Genomic DNA, 19,519 nt, shown 5'->3' on the forward strand with positions numbered 1-19,519 from the left:
TACAATTATTCACTTATCAAATTGTCAGACAAAAGGAACGTGAATAGTAGTACTATTTCATATTGTTAAAGACAGCATAAACTGCCCCAAAGGACTATTTGGCAATACATTTTAAGCAAGACCAGGCATGTTCAGGGAGAGTGGCAGGCCAGACTGGCAATACATTTCAAAAGCCCTTAAAAAGCATGCATAACCTTCGACTTAGCAATTTCAATGCTAAGAATTTATTTTAGCAGTAAGGATATTCCCAGCAATTGGAAATAACCTGAATAATGTTCAAATTCAGAAGACTGAATCAAAAGATGGCATTTCCACAAGATGAAAAATGGCATTAGAAATAAGTGGTGACGTTATAGATAAATCTGTGATTTTTTCCCCTTTACAATGAACATGAAATACTTGGGCACAGTGATGCCTAACAAGAGCACAGATCACACAATAGTTGAGTCAAGTACAGAACACTAATACACAGTTAGGAGCTACTTTGCTCGTACTCAACAACAAAATCATTCTTACTATTACACATTCTCTCTTGGATTACGGAGTAGTTCCTACTTTTTCCTACTAAGGACAAAACTTAAGTGCTGATTTAACCTTAAAAATCTCATTTGATTTTAGCTGGCTATTCCTTCCTAAAAGGTTTTAACAGCTAACATTCAAGTTTTGTAGTCTAACAGTTAACATTCCATGTAAAAGTTTACTGTGAGTCTTGGCCTCATTTCTCTGGTGCATATAAAGTATAAAGTACAACTTCCTGAGACTCAATTTTTATTTTCTTTCTTTACACTCAATTTTTAAAGGTAACTTTCCAGCATCTGTATATCACATATAAAAAGAAATCATGTTTTTCCAGTAAGACTCCAGACACTAAACTGTGGTGTCAAAAAAAAATTTTATTTAGCTGGTTCAAAAAATTTTTTAGAATGAATGCATTTAGATGACCAAATAGATTTTTAAAAACAAATATTTGCCAAATAGTTTAAGTACTTCTAAACTTCAAAATCTTTTTAGGGTAAAATAAATACCCATATCTATGCAGTACCATAAACATGTTAATAAAAGGCTACTCAACATTGAAAGCCTTCTAAGACCAGTAACTGAAATTTACACAAGTGTAAAGAAGGGATTAAACCATGCCGTCGACAAGTTAACTTACCCCTGGGCTTCTTGAAGGCTTGTCAGTTTAGTCTTTGGAGGTCCCCGAGTACCATTTTAAGTGTTACCATGTTACTGCTGCTGAGTAATAGTGCAAGTGCTAAAATGCAAAATTCAGATGGTACAGGGTTTGGAAATCATGCAGATTTAGATGCAGATAAAAAAAAAATTAAAACAACTCAAGATCCCTTTACAGAGGAAACCAAATAATGAAACAATGTGGCGATTACAAGTCTAAAGGATGACTTCATTTATAAATGTTTAAAACATGTAACTTGCAAAATGACAAACCTATTTATCATAATCTAATTAGGTAAGGGCATTAACTACTAACACAACAAATGTCGCATTCTTCCAACTAGAAAATGAGCTCGACTCTCACAGAATTAGTTACAAAAAAGTACAACAGAGAATCAATGTTATTGCTTTTACATACTTAACAATGCATTGTGAGAGTCTGAGTTTTGTAAGCGATTTTATTCAACTTTATTCAATGTTACCACATTCCCCCACCTCCTGGAGGACGAAGCCCATTCCACTTAACACTTCCAGACAGACAACCCACCCTAATTCTTAAAGCTATCAGGCCTCTTAATGGATTTCAGGCACAAGATAATTTGTGGTTTCTTCTACTTTATCCCTATTGCAATTAATTCCACTTTTCAAATCCCAAACTAGGAAGGTACTGATATTCCCTTTTCAATTGATATGCTTTGCTACAAAGCATTAGAAAATAATCAACATTTTGCCCACTCTCCAAATAATCTTTTTAGAAGGAATGATTTCCCAATGGAAATTTATACAGGCCATGTAAACAGAACATCACCCAAATGCACAGAGGCACTAAGAAAAAGCCGGAGGGTACTGCTTACCATTTTAGGTGCGGTCACCCAGACTTATTCAAAACTAGATTTCAAAAGAAAAACAAAAAACAAAAAACAAAAACAAAAACAAAACACTTTTCACTTTGGCCAATGCAAGAACAAATACCAATTAAGTCTGGGTATCAGGTGTCAATGCATGACAGGTGATGAATCCATTTGACTTGAGACAACTTTTCAAATAAGTTTATTTGAAGCAAAATAAACTACTGCCAAGAAACTTTATGAAAGTTCCATCTCAAAAGGGTCAAAAAAGGGGAATTAACTGCTATGAATTCTTTGCATTCAGGGCTGCAAAACAAAGACACATATTATTTAAATCAGTTTTATTTAAGAATTTCCAACAATGACAACTCTTATAAAAAGCATCCAAGCACAGGACACAGAACTGCAGCAAACAGCATTCTTATGGGTAGCTAACAGACATTAGAACTTCCACCCTTCTTTGAGACACCTGAGCTCACTGGTGAACTCTGCTTCAAGTCCTCCTGCAAAGCACACCACAAGCTCAGTCCATGTTCTCAGCCCATCAGCTTCAGTTCACATTGCCACACTTACAGATCAGTAACAGAAGAGAACACACACCATACAGCATTCACAGCAGTTGACAAAGGGGTAGGGGAGTACAAGTATCATTTCACTTAACACATTCAACTAATGTGGGTTATCTAAGAACAAAAACTCACTTAAAGTCTTCCAACAGATGTGGATGTCCTTTGAATGCAAAAAACATTCGTACATTATTTGCTATCATTGCTCTCTGCACACTCTCTCACCAAAGCCACAGGATTGAGAGACACATCTCGCCAAGTTAAAAAATATCCATTATGCACCACCAAGTCTCTGCACGCGCTCTCTCCTTTTCTCGCTCATACTAGCCTTTCATGCCTCGGCACCACATCAATCCCACACAAGGTTTCAAAAGTTCAAACAGCCTTCTGGTTCCATATCACAGCCTTGCGTTCATAGCGTTGGTACGACTCCATGAAATAAAGAGTAGCGGATAAAAATGGGACACCCACCGTCAAAGACGCGGCCTGTGATGCTGATGACGAACTCTTGAATGAGAAAGCATGTAGACAGAAGTATTCCTATGGCAGAATATTTACAGCACTACTTTCAATGAAGTGCTTCTTCCATAAACATTTGAAATGAGATGAACTGCAGAGATTAAATGAAGGCTTCATATTGTACTTTTGTATATGAGGGGAGACAAGTGTTAAAAAACAAAAACAAAAGAACCAAACACTGTGACACCATGATCTCCTAAAAGGAGATTTTCTTAAGGAAAAAAATCCATATGGTGGGGTTCAAATTAAAACAAGGGGTAAAGAATGTAGTTCTAATCAATGGTTTCCATTTTGAACATGCAAAGAATTCACTTGACAAGTCCAGGGATAAAATATTACAGGAGAAACCTTTTGATATCAATTGTAGTGTGTTGGTTTACCAATCAGGCAAACAGCAGTTCACTTTCAACCACTCAATATTTCAACCTTTCATGTAACAAAACTTATAAAATTCCTTTAGCTCTTCCTTTTTCTAAAGAAAAATGTCAAAAATACTGCTGAATATACTCCACACTGAACAAACCAATTTTGAAAATTCTTAGTACATACCTATTTTACAATATACTTACCATGAGTTTAGAAAAATTTGAATTCCCACCATTCTATACCAACCAACCACAACCCCACTGCCTACATTCCCCAGCCAGAAGACTTAGAATCCATGCTTGAGCCAAAGCCTCCATTAAAACCACTGCCCGACCCTGCATTTGATGCTGATCCCCAACCAATTGCTGCACCAGAATTAGAACCACTGTAAGAGTTATTTCCAGAACCGAAGGCCTGGTTTGGCTCCCTCTGCATGTTGCCTTGGCTTTGGTTATTACCCGATGGGCCTGACTGGTTCTGCTGGCTGGCTAACATGCCCATCATACCCCAACTGCTCTGTAGTGCTGCCTGGGCAGCAGCCATCATAGCTGGATTAATGCTGAATGCACCAAAGTTCATCCCACCACCCATATTACTACCTTGATTGTTTCCCAAACCAGCTCCACCCCCTCTGCTATTACCAAATCCACCCTGATTCCCAAAGCCACCTGGATTACCACCAAATCTTCCACTTCTTTCTAACTGTCTATTGCTATTGTGCTTAGGTTCGGCATTGGATATATGAACGCTGATTCCTTTAATGATCAAGTCCTCTCCACAAAGAGACTGCGCAATCTATAAGAAATAAGGGATGTAAACAAAGAAGATTAAACCATTGATTCATACATTTAAAGTAGCAACAAAACTTAGGTTACAAGCATTAATTTATCTAAAGCCAGAGGAAAAATAATTAATGAATGCTCATTTCATTTAAACCCCCAATACAGCTTTTAGTTTTATTAATAGCAGCAGTGATATTTCCGTCGATTTTCAAAAGACATAGGCTGGACATGGTGGCTCATGCCTATAATCCTAGCGCTTTGGGAGGCCAAGGTGGGAGGACTGTGTGAGGCTAAGAGTTGAAGACTAGCCTGGCAGCCTGGACGACACAGGGAGACCCCACCTCTATCAAAAAAACCCCACAAAATGCCACATTAGCTGGGCATAGTGGGATGTACCTGTCCTAGCTACTTAGGAGGCTGCAGCTGGAGGATCCTCCCCTGGAGGCTGAGCCCAGGAGTTCTAGGGTGTAGCGAGCTTTGATTACACCACTATGTTCCAACAGCCTGGGCAACACAGTGAGACCCTGTCTCAAAAAAAAAAAAAAAAAAAAAGGGCCAGGAGTGGGAGCGGTGGCTCATGCCTGTAATCCCAGCACTTTGGGAGGCTGAGGCGGGTGGATCACCTGAGGTCAAGAGTGCAGGACCAGCCAGACCAAAACAGTGAAACCCCGTCTCTACTAAAGATACAAAAAAATGGCCAGGCGTGGTGGCTCACACCTATAATCTCAGCACTTTGGGAGGGAGGCTGAGGTGGGTGGATCACCTGAGGTCAGGAGTTTGAGACCAGCCTGGCCAACACGGTGAAACCCTGTCTCTACTAAAAATACAAATAAATTAGCGGGGCGTGGTGGCAGGTGGCTGTAATCCCAGCTACTTGGGAGGCTGAGGCAAGAGAACTGCTTGAACCCGTTAGGTGGAGGTTGCAGTGAACAGAGAACGCACCACTGCACTCCAGTCTGTGCAACAAGAGCGAAACTCTGTCTCAAAAAAAAAACAACAACAACAGGGCTGGGCGCGGTGGCTCAAGCCTGTAATCCCAGCACTTTGGGAGGCCGAGACGGGCGGATCACGAGGTCAGGAGATCGAGACCATCCTGGCTAACATGGTGAAACCCCATCTCTACTAAAAAATACAAAAAACTAGCTGGGCGAGGTGGCGGACGCCTGTAGTCCCAGCTACTCGGGAGGTTGAGGCAGGAGAATGGTGTAAACCCCGGAGGCGGAGCTTGCAGTGAGCTGAGATCCGGCCACTGCACTCCAGCCTGGGCGACAGAGCGAGACTCCGTCTCAAAAAAAAAAAAAAAAAAAAAAAACAACAACAAAAAACGGTATGTAACATTCCCAAATGCCACATACTGAAAACTATCTAAAGGTATATTTACTTTTAGATTTCTTAAAAATATGACATTTGGGTTATCAGATACAGGTATCACAAACTTCTAGGCCCATACACCCTGCATCTTACAAGGTCAGAAAACTCAGCTAAGACTAGCAATTAGCTGGATGGGAAATGTTCAAGAGAAATTACCTAATTACCTGGGACATATATATATATATATTTTTGAGACAGTCTTGCTCTGTCACCAGGCTGGAGTGCAGTGGCATGATCTCAGCTCACTGCCACCTCCGCCTCCTGGGTTCAAGTGATTCCCCTACCTCAGGCTCCAGAGTAGCTGGGACGACAGGCGTGCACCACCATACCCAGCTAAATTTTTTTTTTTTGTATTTTAATAGAGACGGGATTTCACCATGTTGGCCAGAATGGTCTTGATCTCCTGACCTCGTGATCCGCCCACCTCAGCCTCCCAAAGCGCTGGGATTACAAGCAACATCGGCGTAAAGGGTGTTTTAGATAATCTTAACCAAATAAAGCTAAACTCTCTCTAAACTGTAAAATCCTAGCTAATGTAAAATAAACTACGAAAGTGGCTTTAGAAAATCTGAATACACAACAGCTAAGACCCAAACTGGGATTAGACACCCCACTATGCTTAGCCCTAAACCTTAGTAATTAAAATAACACAACTACTCGCCAGAACACTACAAGCTACAGCATGAGCCACCACGCCTGGTCGGGACATATTGTTAAGGAGAAAAATACCTGATCATCTGCAAATGTAACAAAGGCAAAGGCCCTGAACGGCTTGGGGATGAAGACATCCATCACATCCCCGTACTGAGAGAAGAACTCCCGCAGCTCATCCTCAGTCATGTCCTCTGTACAGCGCCCCACAAACACTTTTCTGCTTCTCAAAGGCTCATCTTGGCTTTGCTGATCAAATCAAAAGGAAGAAAAAACACTCAGAAATATGTTATGAACAATGAAAAAAGCATTAAGGTAAGGGATATAACAAAATCATTCTGCCTTGGATAGCAGTGAATCATTAAAAAGTAGACATACCCTTAATTTTTTGCATCAGCATTTTTTTCTTTTTTTTTTTTTTGAGACGGAGTCTTGCTCTGTCGCACGGGCTGGAGTCCAGTGGCCGGATCTCAGCTCACTGCAAGCTCCGCCTCCCGTTTTACGCCATTCTCCTGCCTCAGCCTCCGAGTAGCTGGGACTACAGGCGCCCGCCACCTCGCCCGGCTAGGTTTTTTTTTGTATTTTTAGTAGAGACGGGGTTTCACCGTGTTAGCCAGGATGGTCTCGATCTCCTGACCTCGTGATCCACCCGTCTCGGCCTCCCAAAGTGCTGGGATTACAGGCTTGAGCCACCGCGCCCGGCCCGCATTTTTTTCTTATAAGGCTTTAGTGAAGAGTAACGTTTTAAGTTACAAAAGTACAGAGTCATGCATCACATAAAGATGGACATATGTTCTGAGAAATACGTCATGAGCCATTACACAATTTCATCATTGTGGCCAGGTGTGGTGGTGAACGCCTATAATCTCAGCACTTTGAGAGGCCGAGGCGGGTGGATCACCTGAGGTCAGGAGTTCAAGACCAGCCTGGTCAACATGGTGAAACTCCAGCTCTACTAATACAAAAATTAGCTGGGTGTGGTTGCAGGTGCCTGCAATCCCAGCATCTTGGGAGGCTGAGGCAGGAGAATCACTTGAATCCAGGAGATGGAGGTTGCAGTGAGCCAAGATTGCGCCTTTGCACTCTAGACTGAGCAACAAGAGTAAAACTCCGTCTTAAAAGAAAAAAAAAAAAAAAAGGCCGGGCGCAGTGGCTCACGCCTGTAATCCCCACACTTTGGGAGGCCAAGGCAGGTGGATCACCTGAGGTCAGGAGTTCGAAACGAGCCTGACCAACATGGAGAAACTCCATCTCTACTAAAAATACAAAATTAGCCAGGCATAGTGGTGCATGCCTGTAATCCCAGAAGCTCGGGAAGTTGAGGCAGGAGAATTGCTGGAACCTGGGAGGCGGAAATTGCAGTGACCGGAGAGCATACCACTGCACTCCAGCCTGGGCAACAAGAGCAAAACTCTGTCTCAAAAAAAAAAAAAAAAAAAAAGGACAGGCACAGTGGCTGGGCAGATCATGAGGTCGGAAGATCAAGACCATCCTGGCTAACATGGTGAAACCCCATCTCTACTAAAAATACAAAAAATCAGCCAAGCGTGTTGGCGGGCGCCTGTAGTCCCAGCTACTCAGTAGGCTGAGGCAGGAGAATGGTGTGAACCCAGAAGGTGGAGCTTGCAGTGAGCTGAGATCGCACCACTGTACTCCAGCCTGGACGACAAAGTAAGACTCTGTCTCAAACAAACAAACAAACAAACAAACAAAAAATCGTGGTTGTGCAAATATCATATAAACCCAGATAGCACAGCCTACCCCACACCTAAGCTAGATGGTATAGCCTATTGCTCCCAGGCCACAAACTTCCAAGTTACTGTACTCAACACTGTAGGTAACTGACTGTAACATGATGGTAAGTATCTGTGTATCTAAACATAGAAAGGGTACCATAAAAACAGTGTTATAATCTTATGGGACCACTGCTGTACACGTGGTCTGCTGCTGACTGATGAACTTTGCCATGTGACGCATGACTGTATTTGGATTTGAGAAAATCAATAAATGCGCAATCTCCTGGCAAAGATGATGATGTTCCAAATAAGCAAATGTTATTTGTTTGCTTGGAAAAAGGTCGTTATAACAAGATTAATGTATGTATTCTGATTGTCTTTATGTTTTAACATATAACTATGTAAGAAACTGTTAACTTGACAAATAATCTTTCCTCTTTTCCATGCATAACACAAAGAAAAGGAAGAACAAAATGAACAAAGCTTTCGTTTGGAGAAGTAATAAACTAAATATTTCAAACAAGCATAAAATATTCAACATGCATTAAGGGCCAAAGACTTCAACAAGACAAAAGGATTTCACGAACACACCCTACCACTATCTTTTCTAAGTGTGTTTACATTTTATCTTACAATCTTCTAAGGAAGTTTGTCAGCAAAAAATCCCAAAGCACAGACCCAAGTACCTTAGAATTAGGAAGTTTACAGTCACACCATCGTCCATCTATCATATGTCGCTGTGACATTACTTTCACCTGTGTTTCATATTCCGTAAAACGAACAAAGCCAAAGCCCTTTGAATGACCAGTCTTAAGATCTTTCTTGACCTAGAAAGGATGATTTAAGTTTACTCTAAAAGTACACATACACACTGCATGCCCAAATCATAGTTCCTTAAAAAACAATTTGAATGGTTTCAACTGGATGCAGTTGTTTAACACTTAAACCAAGTTAGTCTTCAGAGTAACAACAAGGAGGTTAATATTGAATCCATACCGTGTTAACAACAGAGCAAAACTCATTTATACAACAGAAATGTTTTTGAGTTCTTAAAAAAAAGAAAGATGGGGCCGGGCGTGGTGGCTCACACTTGTATTCCCAGCGCTTTGGGAGGCTGAGGAGGGTGGATAACTTGAGCACAGGAGTTAAAGACCAGCCTGGGCAACACAGTGAAACCCTATCTCTACAAAAAACACAAAAATTAGCCAGGTGTAGTGGCATGCGCCTGCAGTCCCAGCTACTTGGCAGGCTGAGGCACAAGAATAGCTTGAATCCAGGAGGCGGAGGTTGCAGCAAGCCTAAACTGCACCACTGCACTCTAGAGCCTGACTGACAGAGCCAGACCCTGTCTCCAAAAAGAAAAGAAAAGCAAAGAAAAAAAAAGAAACTGAGTCTGGATTATGTTGGCCAAGGTGGTTTTGAACTCCTGGCCTCAAGCAATCCTCCCACCTCAGCCTACCAAAATGCTGGGATTACAGGCATGAGTCACCCCAACAGGATTTTAACAGAATGTCTTAAAATGAATTCAAAGATAAAAAGCTATTATCACCTAATTCCCTTAAGCCTTCATGCAACAATAGGATTTTACAATATTGAAGGCAATAATATAGAGTACAAGATATATGTATAAATACAACAAATATTGGAAGTATCATCTGTGTAACAGGAAGTACAGTGCCATTAAAATAACAAGAATATGGCCGGGCACGGTGGCTCACACCTGTAATCTCAGCACTGGGAGGCCAAGGCAGGTGGATCACCTGAGGTCAGGAGTTCAAGAACAGCCTGGCCAACTGGTGAAACCCTGTCTCTACTAAAAAATACAAAATTAGCAAGGCATGATGATGTGCGCCTGTAATCTCAGATACAGGAGGCTGAGACAGGAGAAATCGCTTAAACCCGGGAGGTGGAGGTTTGCAGTGAGCCAAGATAGTGCCACTGCACTCCAGCCTGGACAGCAAAGTGAGACTTGGTCTCCAAAAAAAAAAAAAAAGTAACAAGAATGTGGCTAAGGCATTGTGGCTCAGCACACTGGGGTTGAGGCGGGAGGACAGTTTGAGCCCAGGAGTTCGACACCAGAGCACAGGCAACATAGTGAGACCCCATCTCTATGTATACCAATAAATAAATGCTAGATGCTCATTCACTGTAAAGAAAACCTGTCTGATGCAATCGAAGTTTACCTGCACCATAAGAACTTCTCCAAAGGTACTAAAATACTCTTTCAGGTCCTGTTCAGTTGTTTTCCATGGGAGACCCAACACTATTAAATCGGATGTTTTCTGGACTGCTCTTTTCACTTTCACTGCTGATGAAGCATCTGTCTCATCCATTTTTCTTTTGTTATCTAAATAAAATGAGCAGAAACCTTTTAGACTTAGCACTTCTTTAAAAAAAAAACACTACCTCCTACATCTAGAAATGAAAAGCAAAAAGAAGACTCTTAAGAAGAGTAAGACACTGAAAACTTGGCAAGTGATTTTTGCTCTAGAGGACAGAATAAAGGCTTAAGTTTAGTGTCTGAGGTGCTTTTCTGGTGAAATTCAGTGATTTCCAATTTCGTTTTTTGTAGTACTTCCAGATTACAATCTCTTTCCCTCAAAAGGTTTATCAAAACAAAAATAATTCTACTTCACTTGAAGTGTCAGCAACTTGTATCTCCTGATGTAGATTTAACTTTTATCTTTCCTAAACATTCAACAAATACACAGCTTTTGCAATAAAACGGAAAACCAGGCACAGTGGTGTGTATGCCTGTAAGTTCCAACAACTCAGGAGGCTGAGGAGGAAGGATGCCTTAGAGTCCAGGAGTTTGAGGCTGCAGCGTGTCTATGAACAGCCACTACAATATGCCTAGGCAACAGAGCAATAGCCCCTATCTCTAATTTCAAAAAAGAAAAAGAAACCAAAAGTTTGGCTTACTTAAAAAAACATAACCGGCTGGGCGAGGTGGCTCACACCTGTAATCCCAGCATTTTGGGAGGCTGAGGCGGGTGGATCACAAGGTCAGGAGTTCAAGACCAGCCTGGCTAAGACGGTGAAACTCCATCTATGCTAAAAACACACAAAAAAATTAGCTGGGCTCGGTGGCAGGCGCCTGTAATCCCAGTTACTTGGGAGGCTGAGGCAGAATTGCTTGAACCCAAGAGGCAGAGGTTGCAGTGAGCCAAGATTGTGCCACTGTACTCCAGCCTGGGCGAGACTTTGTCTCAAAATAAAATAAAATAAAATAAATAAATAGATAGATAAAAATACAAAAATTAGCCGGGTGTGGTGGCAGGCGCCTGTAATCCCAGCTACTCAGGAGGCTGAGGCAGAGAACTGCTTGAACCCCAGAGGTGGAGGTTGCAGTGAGCCAAGATCGCGCCACTGCACTCCAGCCTGAGTGACAGAGCAAGACTCCATCTCAAAAAACAAACAACAACAACTAAAAACTCCTACATAACCTTAACCTTAGGTTATTTAGAAGAGAAAGGGAGATAATTTTTTTTTTGAGACGGATTCTCATTCTGTCACCCAGGCTGGAGTGCAGTGGTGCAATCTCCCCTCGCTGCAACCTCTGCCTCCTGGGTTCAAGTGATTAAGGGGTTCTCCTGCCTCAGCCTCCTGAGTAGCTGGGATTACAGGTGTGAGCCACTGTATCCGGCCTGGTGAGATAAATTAAATGACATTTTTTTCTTTTTTTTGAGACAGTATCTCGCTCTGCTACCCAGGCTGGAGAGCAGTGGCACCATCTCAGCTTGCTGCAACCTCTACCTCCCGGGTTCAAGCAATTCTCCTGCCTCAGCCTCCCCAGTAACTGAGACTACAGGTGCAAACCACCGCGCCTGTCTAAGTTTTGTATTTTTAGTAGAGACGGGGTTTCACCACGTTGGCCAGGCTGGTCTTGAACTTCGGACCTCAGGTGATCTGCTCACCTCAGCCTCCCAAAGTGCTGGAATTACAGGTGTGAGCCACTGTACCCAGCCTGACATTTTAAATTTGGGTAAATATTAATCTATACCCAATGGCTGAAGAAACAGCATACTAAAAATCCCCAGTTTACATTATTATTATTATTATTATTTTGAGACGGAGTCTCGCTCTGTCACCCAGGCTGGAGTGCAGTGGCCGGATCTCAGCTCACTGCAAGCTCCACCTCCCGGGTTTACACCATTCTCCTGCCTCAGCCTCCCGAGTAGCTGGGACTACAAGCGCCTGCCACCTCGCCCAGCTAGTTTTTTGTATTTTTTAGTAGAGATGGGGTTTCACCATGTTAGCCAGGATGGTCTCCATCTCCTGACCTTGTGATCCGCCCGTCTCTGCCTCCCAAAGTGCTGGGATTACAGGCTTGAACCACTGCGCCCGGACTACATTATTAATTATTATTATTATTTTTTTAGACAAAGTCTTGCTCTGTCACCCAGGCTGGAGTGCAGTGGCGCAATCTCAGCTCATTGTAATCTCTGTCTCCCAGGTTTAAGCGATTCTCCTGCCTCAGCCTCCAGAGCAGCTGGGACTACAAGGCGCCCGCCACCACGCCCAGCTAATTTTTGTTTTCGTTTTTTTCTTTTTGTTTTGAGACGGAGTTTCGCTTTTGTTGCTCAGGCTGGAGTGCAATGGCATAATCTCTATTCACTGCCACCTCCACCTCCCGGTTCAAGCGATTCTCCTGCCTCAACCTCCGGAGTAGCTAGGATTACAGGCACCACATCCAGCTAATTTTTTGTGTTTTCAATAGAGATGGAGTTTCATCATGTTGGCCAGGCTGGTCTCAAACTCTGACCTCAGGTGATCCACCCACCTCGGCCTCCCAAAGTGCTGGGATTACAGGCGTGAGCCACTGTGCCTGGCCCTAAAGTTTTTCTACACATGTTAAAAGAGTGTCTTGCATACTGACCAAATTTGATAGACTTTGTTGCAATACCAAGTTATAATAAAAGCAACACACAGATCGATTATTAACAGTACACTACTTCAAAATGCGAAAATTCGCTATTTCTTTGGCACACTTCTTAAACTTCATGCTTCCTTTTCTTAGATTTAGAACATCAGTGATAAGAGGCAGCGAGAAGGGTAAGACCAGAACCTCGAAATTGTAACTGGAACTACACTAATTCAAGATTTGGCTACTGCAACTGTTTGTTCATTTAAGGGAAGAAATGAAGTCACATGTGCTGAAAGAATGATGTAAGACCAAAAGGACAATGATCAAATCCAAATACTGGAGCACTTCAGAAGAATCTATTTACAACACTGATAGAAGCGCAAAAGCGCAAAACATCATTAGTAATTCCTTAAATTTGGCATCAACTTGGCAAAGCGTATTCAGATATTTTTTAAATACATCGCTTTCTCTTTTAAAATGATCTATAATCCCCAGTTTCCATAAATTTAGACTCATGGTCTTCCAAACTTGTCTAATAGTGAAGTTCAAGGAAATACTTAAGTTACAGGAGACATTCTGCCAGGAAACGAGGCTAAGATCCATGGATGAGACACACACCCGACCACACTTCAGCATGATTACAAAACCAAATAGTAACAGACCTTTCGGATAGTTGACAACATACACCAGATTTCCCCAGCCAGCATCGGGGGCATGCAGAATTCCTTCTACCAGTCGGACACCTCTCATACATTGAGACACTGGATTCCTGTAGCGAAGCCCACACGCCCCTGGAAACTGGGCTGTGACCGTGGACAGCAGCACCGTCCCATCGTCTTCCGATGGTATTTCAATGGGCTCATCGTTCTCATCTTCGGTTACCCGAATATATTCAGACATCTTTCACTTTTCTTAAAGGGAAAAGAGATATGAATGAACACTGACGTCACAGTAACTGTTTCCTTATAACGATAATACCCAAACCATGTTAATGTTCTGACTTCCAGAAAAATTGTCTGGATTCCTACATGCATTGGTTATCTCTGAAAAATGACGAGGTGAAGGTAAGGGTAGTGATTTCCTGTCAAAATCTGATGCCTCGCCAGTTCATTCATTCAAACAACTTTCCCTGAAGGCTTATGATGCGTCAGGTACTGAAACTGAGTCCAACGTGGCTTGCTGGTTACAAGCTGGGGTATGCAAGGGAACAATAAACAGTAGCTATTTTATGACCATCGTGGAAGTCGTTAAGTAATCCTGAAGGTAGGGGAAGAGCCTAACTGGCTGAGGCATGGGCGTGACGGTCCAAGTCGATTTTCCTAAGCAAGCGATCCATCAGCTGAACCTGAAGACTGAATATGGGCAGTGAATCAGGTGTCAAGAACAGGAGAAAAGTTCTTCTCTGTTCCTCATTTTGGAGCTTCCGGGAGCTCTGTGAGCCCGAGCCGCAAGGCCCGCGGCGACAGGTCCTGGAGGAGCTGGCCGCCGCTTCCCAGAAGCCCGCGCGTGCCAGCCGAGGGAGGAGTTTCTCAGCGCGGCCCGGGGTGGGGCGCAGGAGCACCAGGTCCGAGCTGGCAGCGTCCCTCGGGGTACAAAGTACCGAAGGCTCCGGCACTGTCCGGGTCCGGGGCCAACCTCCGCCTCAGCCTGCGCGGCACCACGGGCCCGGCTCCCCGTTTCGGCACCAGCGGCCTCCCTGTGCTCGGACCTAACGACGCTCCCGCGCGAGCCCGCTCGGGCAGAACTAGGCCCGGTCTCACCACTCACATCCCGGGGCAGGGGCCGAAGCCGCTGCGTCCGCCTCGGGCAGCCCCAATGCGGGAGCCGAAGCACCTACGGCATCCTCAGTGAGAAGGCTCCGCGACTCACCCACTAGGCCGCTGCTGGGAAGCCCGACAGGGACACCGAGGCAGCGACGGACCCAAGCGCAGCCCAGCGACCGCTTCGCTCCCACAAAATGGCGCTAGGGCCGCCTCCTTCCCCCCGCCCACCGGCGTCCTCTCCCACCGGTTGCCCGTCCAGAGGTGGAAGGCTCCGAGGAGAGCCACGATGACCCTCTCTCCAGGGACTCGGGCTGCCTCTTGGAAATTCGAGCCTACAGAGAAGCTCTGAAAGCTAAAATAAAACCAGAACCTAGGCCTGAAAAGCTGAAGATGGCAAAAAGTGTGGCTGTATAGGCGCTGACCTCCCCCCATGTAACGTAGCAGATGGTTTCGGCCGACCAACCGCCGGCTCAGGTCTCGGTCGGAGCTCGCGCACTTTCAAAGAGCGCGAGAGTAGCGCAGAGTCTCGGCCAGCAAGAGCGGGGCGGGGCGTGGAGGGGGCGGGGCTCGGGATGCCGGGCCCAGTCCACTTGGGAGGCAGGGTAATGCCTGGATCTCTTTTCTGAAAGGCGGACCGGTGCGTCCTCTCCTCCCTCCGCCAGCCCACCTCCAAACCTGGAAACAATAACTTTGTTCTAAATAATAGCAGTAATAGCGCTACTTTGTACCAGGTACTTTCTGAGTATTCACATATTTAATAATAACCCATACAGTTTGGTGTAGCAGGAACTATTGATACTCATTCTGCGGGTGAGGAAACTGAGGCACAGAGCGATCAAGTATCTTGCTTAAAGTCACTCAAGGATTAGCCGGGCGGTAGTAGCGCGCGCCTGTAATCCCAGCTACTCGGGAGGCTGAGGCAGGAGAATTGCTTGAACCCGGTAGGCGAAGGTAGCGGTGAGCCGAGTTCGTGCCACCTCACTCCAGTCTGGACGACAGGGTGAGACTCTGTCCTCCCCCCCGCCAAAAAAAAAAGTCACCCATGGAATAAATGGTAGACCTGGGATTTGAATCTCGAGGCACAAAATGCTAACTTGTTCTGCTCCAGCCCTCTAATAATAATAATAATACAGTACTTCATCTATTTTAAGGCACACTTTGTTTCTCTTTTTTTTTTTGAAATGGAGTCTCCCTCTTGTCCCCCACGCTGGAGTGTTGCAATGTGCAGCTCACTGCCACCTCCACCTCCAGGTTCAAGGGATAGCTGGGATTATAGGCGTGTGAAGACACCATGTCCGGCTAATTTTTTTTTTTTTTTTTTTTTTTGAGACGGAATCTCGCTCTGTCGCCCGGGCTGGAGTGCAGTGGCCGGATCTCAGCTCACTGCAAGCTCCGCCTCCCGGGTTTACGCCATTCTCCTGCCTCAGCCTCCCCAGTAGCTGGGACTACAGGCGCCCGCCACGTCGCCCGGCTAGTTTTTTTTTTTTTTTTTTTGTATTTTTTAGTAGAGACGGGGTTTCACCGTGTTAGCCAGGATGGTCTGGATCTCCTGACCTCGTGATCCGCCCGTCTCGGCCTCCCAAAGTGCTGGGATTACAGGCTTGAGCCACCGCGCCCGGCCTAATTTTTGTTATTTTTAGTAGAGACAGTGTTTGGCCATGTTGGCCAGGCTGATCTCAAACTCATGGCCTCAAGTGATCTGCCCGCCTCGGCCTCCCAAAATGCTGGGATTACAGGCACGAGCCACCTTTCTTTTCTATCTTTTCTTTCCTTTCTTTCCTTTCCTTCCCTCCTTCCCTTCCCTCCCCTCCCCTCCTCTTTTCCTTTCCTTTTCCTTTTCCTTTTCCTTTTCCTTTTCCTTTTCCTTTTCCCTTTCCCTTTCCTTTCCTTTTCCTTTTCTTTTCCTTTCCTTTTCCTTTTCCTTTTCCTTTTCCCTTTCCTTTCCTTCCTTTTCCCTTTCCCTTTCCCTTCCTTTTCCTTTCCTTTTCCTTTTCCTTTTCCCTTTCCCTTTCCTTTTCCCTTTCCTTTCCTTCCTTTTCCCTTTCCCTTTCCCTTTCCTTTCTTTTTTTTTTTTCAGACTCGCTCTGTTGCCCAAGCTGGAGTGCAGTGGCACAATCTCAGGTTACTGCAACCTCTGCCTCCCCGATTCAAGGGATTCTCCTGCCTCAGCCTCCTGAGTAGCTGGGACTACAGGCATGTATCACCATGCCCGGCTAATTTTTGTATTTTTAACCCCTGTTGGCCAGGCTGGTGTCAAACTCCTGACCGCAGGTAATCTGCCCACCTCGGCCTCCCAAAGTGCCACCATACCTGAAATTTGTTTCACATTTCTTTTTTTTTTTTTTTTTTTTTGAGACCGAGTCTCGCTCTGTCACCCAGGCTGGAGTGCAGTGGCCGGATCTCAGCTCACTGCAAGCTCTGCCTCCCGGGTTCACGCCATTCTCCTGCCTCAGCCTCCCGAGCAGCTGGGACTACAGGCGCCCGCCACCTCGCCCGGCTAGTTTTTTGTATTTTTTAGTAGAGACGGGGTTTCACCGTGTTAGCCAGGATGGTCTCGATCTCCTGACCTCGTGATCCGCCCGTCTCGGCCTCCCAAAGTGCTGGGATTACAGGCTTGAGCCACCGCGCCCGGCCTTTGTTTCACATTTCTAAAGTTAGTATGTGATTTCAGTTCCAGTTCCAGTTGATGATGATGTGTCATAATTTAACTGACAACGATTTATGTTTCTTTGTATATACATGTATCACATTCAATGAATTACAGTTACAAATGTTTACACAAAGTACTTTATTTATTTAAGATGGGGTCTTACTCTGTCACCCAGGCTAGAGTGCAGTGCGGTGACCTCGGCTCACTGCAACCTCCAACTCCAGGGCTCAAAGGATCCTCTCACCTTAGCCTGCCGAGTAGCTTGGACCACAGGTGCACACCACCACACTCAGCCAATTTTTTGTATTTTTTGTAGAGACAGGGTCTTGACATGTTGCCCAGGCTGACCTCCAACTCGTGAGCTCAAGCGATCCACCTGCCTCAGCCTCCCAAAGTGCTGGGATTACAGGCAAGAGCCACCATACCCATCAGAGAAGTTGGTTTTATCACTCCCATTTTACAGAAGAAAAACCTGAGGCTCAGAGACCATATGACAGGCCTGAGGTCATACAGTTGCTCAAGGATGTCACCTAGCCCATAAATTGCTGTCCCAGGTTGGTCAGAACCTAAACCTCTGCACTATGTCCACCACACTGGCCACTGTCTGCGACAAGACTGAGACCGAGGTAATTATTGTGGGTAGTGTTGTGGAGTCCTGGACGCTGGCTGCAAGTGGGCAGAACCGGGTGTGCAGAATCTCCTAGGGATAGGTCACACAGGAGCACAACCCCAAAGGCTGGCCCTTCTCCCTAGAAGTTTTCAGGCGAGTTGGGAGGACAAGCAAAAACTCTCTTGAAGAATGTAAGTAACTCAATCAGGAAGAGAATTATAGGGCCAGAGGGAGGCTGGACCATAGATCCCCTGCTCCTGTCTCAGTTACCTCTGGGATTCAGCTTTACAGCACTGATTGTCAAAAGTTGTTTGAAATGCAACTTTTTTTTTTTTCAACACAGAGTCTTGCTGTGTTGCCCAGGCGGAATCCAATGGTACAATCTCCGCTCACTGCAACCTCTGCCTCCCGGGTTCAAGCTGTTTTCCTGCCTCAGCCTCCCAAGTAGCTGGGACTACAGGTGTGTACCACCACACCTGGCTAATTTTTGTATTTTTCATAGAGACGAGGTTTCACCATGTTGGCCAGGCTGGTCTCAAACTCCTGACCTCAAGCGATCCTCCCACCTCGGCCTCCCAAAGTGCTGGGATTACAGGCGTGAGCCACTGTGCCTGGTCCAGGCCCCAGTTTTCAACTGGGTCACTTGGGGACTTACCTTCTTCCCTTCCATTACCTCCCTTGAATTCTCCCAGCTCATCAGCTCCATGAGGTGAACAGGACGAAGCTATACAACATTCCTGGAAACTGAAAGAAGGCTGGGGGGGGCGCCGTGGCTCATGCCTGGAATCCCAGCACTTTGGGAGGCTGAGGTGGGTGGATCACCTGAGGTCAGGAGTTCAAGGCCAACATCGTCAAACCTCATCTCTACTAAAAATATGAAAAATTAGCAGGGCATTGTGGCCCAGGAGGCAGAGGTTGCAGTGAGCCAAGATCGCACCATTGCACTCCAGCCTGGGCAACAAGAATGAAACTGTCTCAAAAAAACAAACAAACAAACAAACAAAAAACTGAAAGAAATACCAGGGCAATAATTATATATATGTGTGTGTGTATATGTGTGTGTGTGTGTGTGTATATTATATATATATATATATATATATTTATTTATTTATTTTTGAGACGGAGTCTTGCTCTGTTGCCCAGACTAGAGTGCAGTGGCACGATCTCGGCTCACGGAAACCTCCGCCTCCTGGGTTCAAGTGATTCTCCTGCCTCAGCCTCCCGAGTAGCTGAGACTACAGGTGCCTGCCACTGCACCCAGCTAATTTTTGTATTTTTAGTAGAGACGGGGTTGCACCATCTTGGCCAGGCTGGTCTCAGACTCCTGACCTTGTGATCCACCTGCCTTGGCCTCCCAAAGTGTTGGAATTACAGGGGTGAGCCACCACACCCGGTCTGTTTTTATTTTTATTTTTTTTAAGGATAGGGTCTAACTCTGCCGCCCTGGAGTGCAGTGGTGTGATCATGGCTTACCACAGCCTTGACCTCCTGGGCTCAAGCGATCCTCCTGCCTCATCCTCCAGAGTAGCTGGGGCTACAAGTGCACCACAATATCTGGCTCATTTTTTTAATTTTTATTTTTATTTTTAATTTTGTTTTTTTGAGATGGAGTCTCGC

At 44.9% G+C, this 19,519-nt stretch overlaps 1 protein-coding gene across 3 annotated transcripts; it reads right to left on the reverse strand.

The window, feature by feature from the left end:
• Nucleotides 1-785: 785 nt before the first annotated feature.
• TARDBP (TAR DNA binding protein) lies at nucleotides 786-15,153 on the reverse strand. 3 transcript variants are annotated; one of them, XM_033228402.1, is made up of 8 exons: nucleotides 14,749-15,153; nucleotides 13,542-13,790; nucleotides 10,196-10,359; nucleotides 8,699-8,839; nucleotides 6,355-6,525; nucleotides 3,059-4,267; nucleotides 2,028-2,327; nucleotides 874-1,255 (listed from the first exon to the last, which is right to left on the reverse strand). In XM_033228402.1, the coding sequence occupies exons 2-6, from the start codon at nucleotides 13,777-13,779 to the stop codon at nucleotides 3,737-3,739; spliced, it is 1,245 nt and encodes a 414-aa protein (XP_033084293.1). In that variant the 5' UTR covers nucleotides 13,780-13,790; nucleotides 14,749-15,153; the 3' UTR covers nucleotides 874-1,255; nucleotides 2,028-2,327; nucleotides 3,059-3,736. The 3 variants fall into 3 exon arrangements, with proteins under 3 accessions (XP_033084292.1, XP_033084293.1, XP_033084294.1); XM_033228401.1 differs by having other exon boundaries at nucleotides 786-2,327; XM_033228403.1 differs by lacking the exon at nucleotides 2,028-2,327.
• Between the last annotated feature and the right edge of the window lie 4,366 nt (nucleotides 15,154-19,519).

Source organism: Trachypithecus francoisi, unplaced genomic scaffold, assembly GCF_009764315.1.
Source record: "Trachypithecus francoisi isolate TF-2019V2 unplaced genomic scaffold, Tfra_2.0 Lachesis_group12, whole genome shotgun sequence".
In the NCBI taxonomy this organism is placed as follows: domain Eukaryota; kingdom Metazoa; phylum Chordata; class Mammalia; order Primates; family Cercopithecidae; genus Trachypithecus; species Trachypithecus francoisi.

Excerpts from the sequence above, each read along its gene's own strand:
- TARDBP (XM_033228401.1), bottom strand. The coding sequence starts at position 13,779 with ATGTCTGAATATATTCGGGTAACCGAAGATGAGAACGATGAGCCCATT. Across the intron at positions 8,840-10,195 it reads GAGAAGTTCTTATGGTGCAG|GTCAAGAAAGATCTTAAGAC; the intron begins GTAAACTTCGAT and ends CATCCTTTCTAG. Across the intron at positions 6,526-8,698 it reads GTAAACTTCCTAATTCTAAG|CAAAGCCAAGATGAGCCTTT; the intron begins GTACTTGGGTCT and ends TGATTTGATCAG.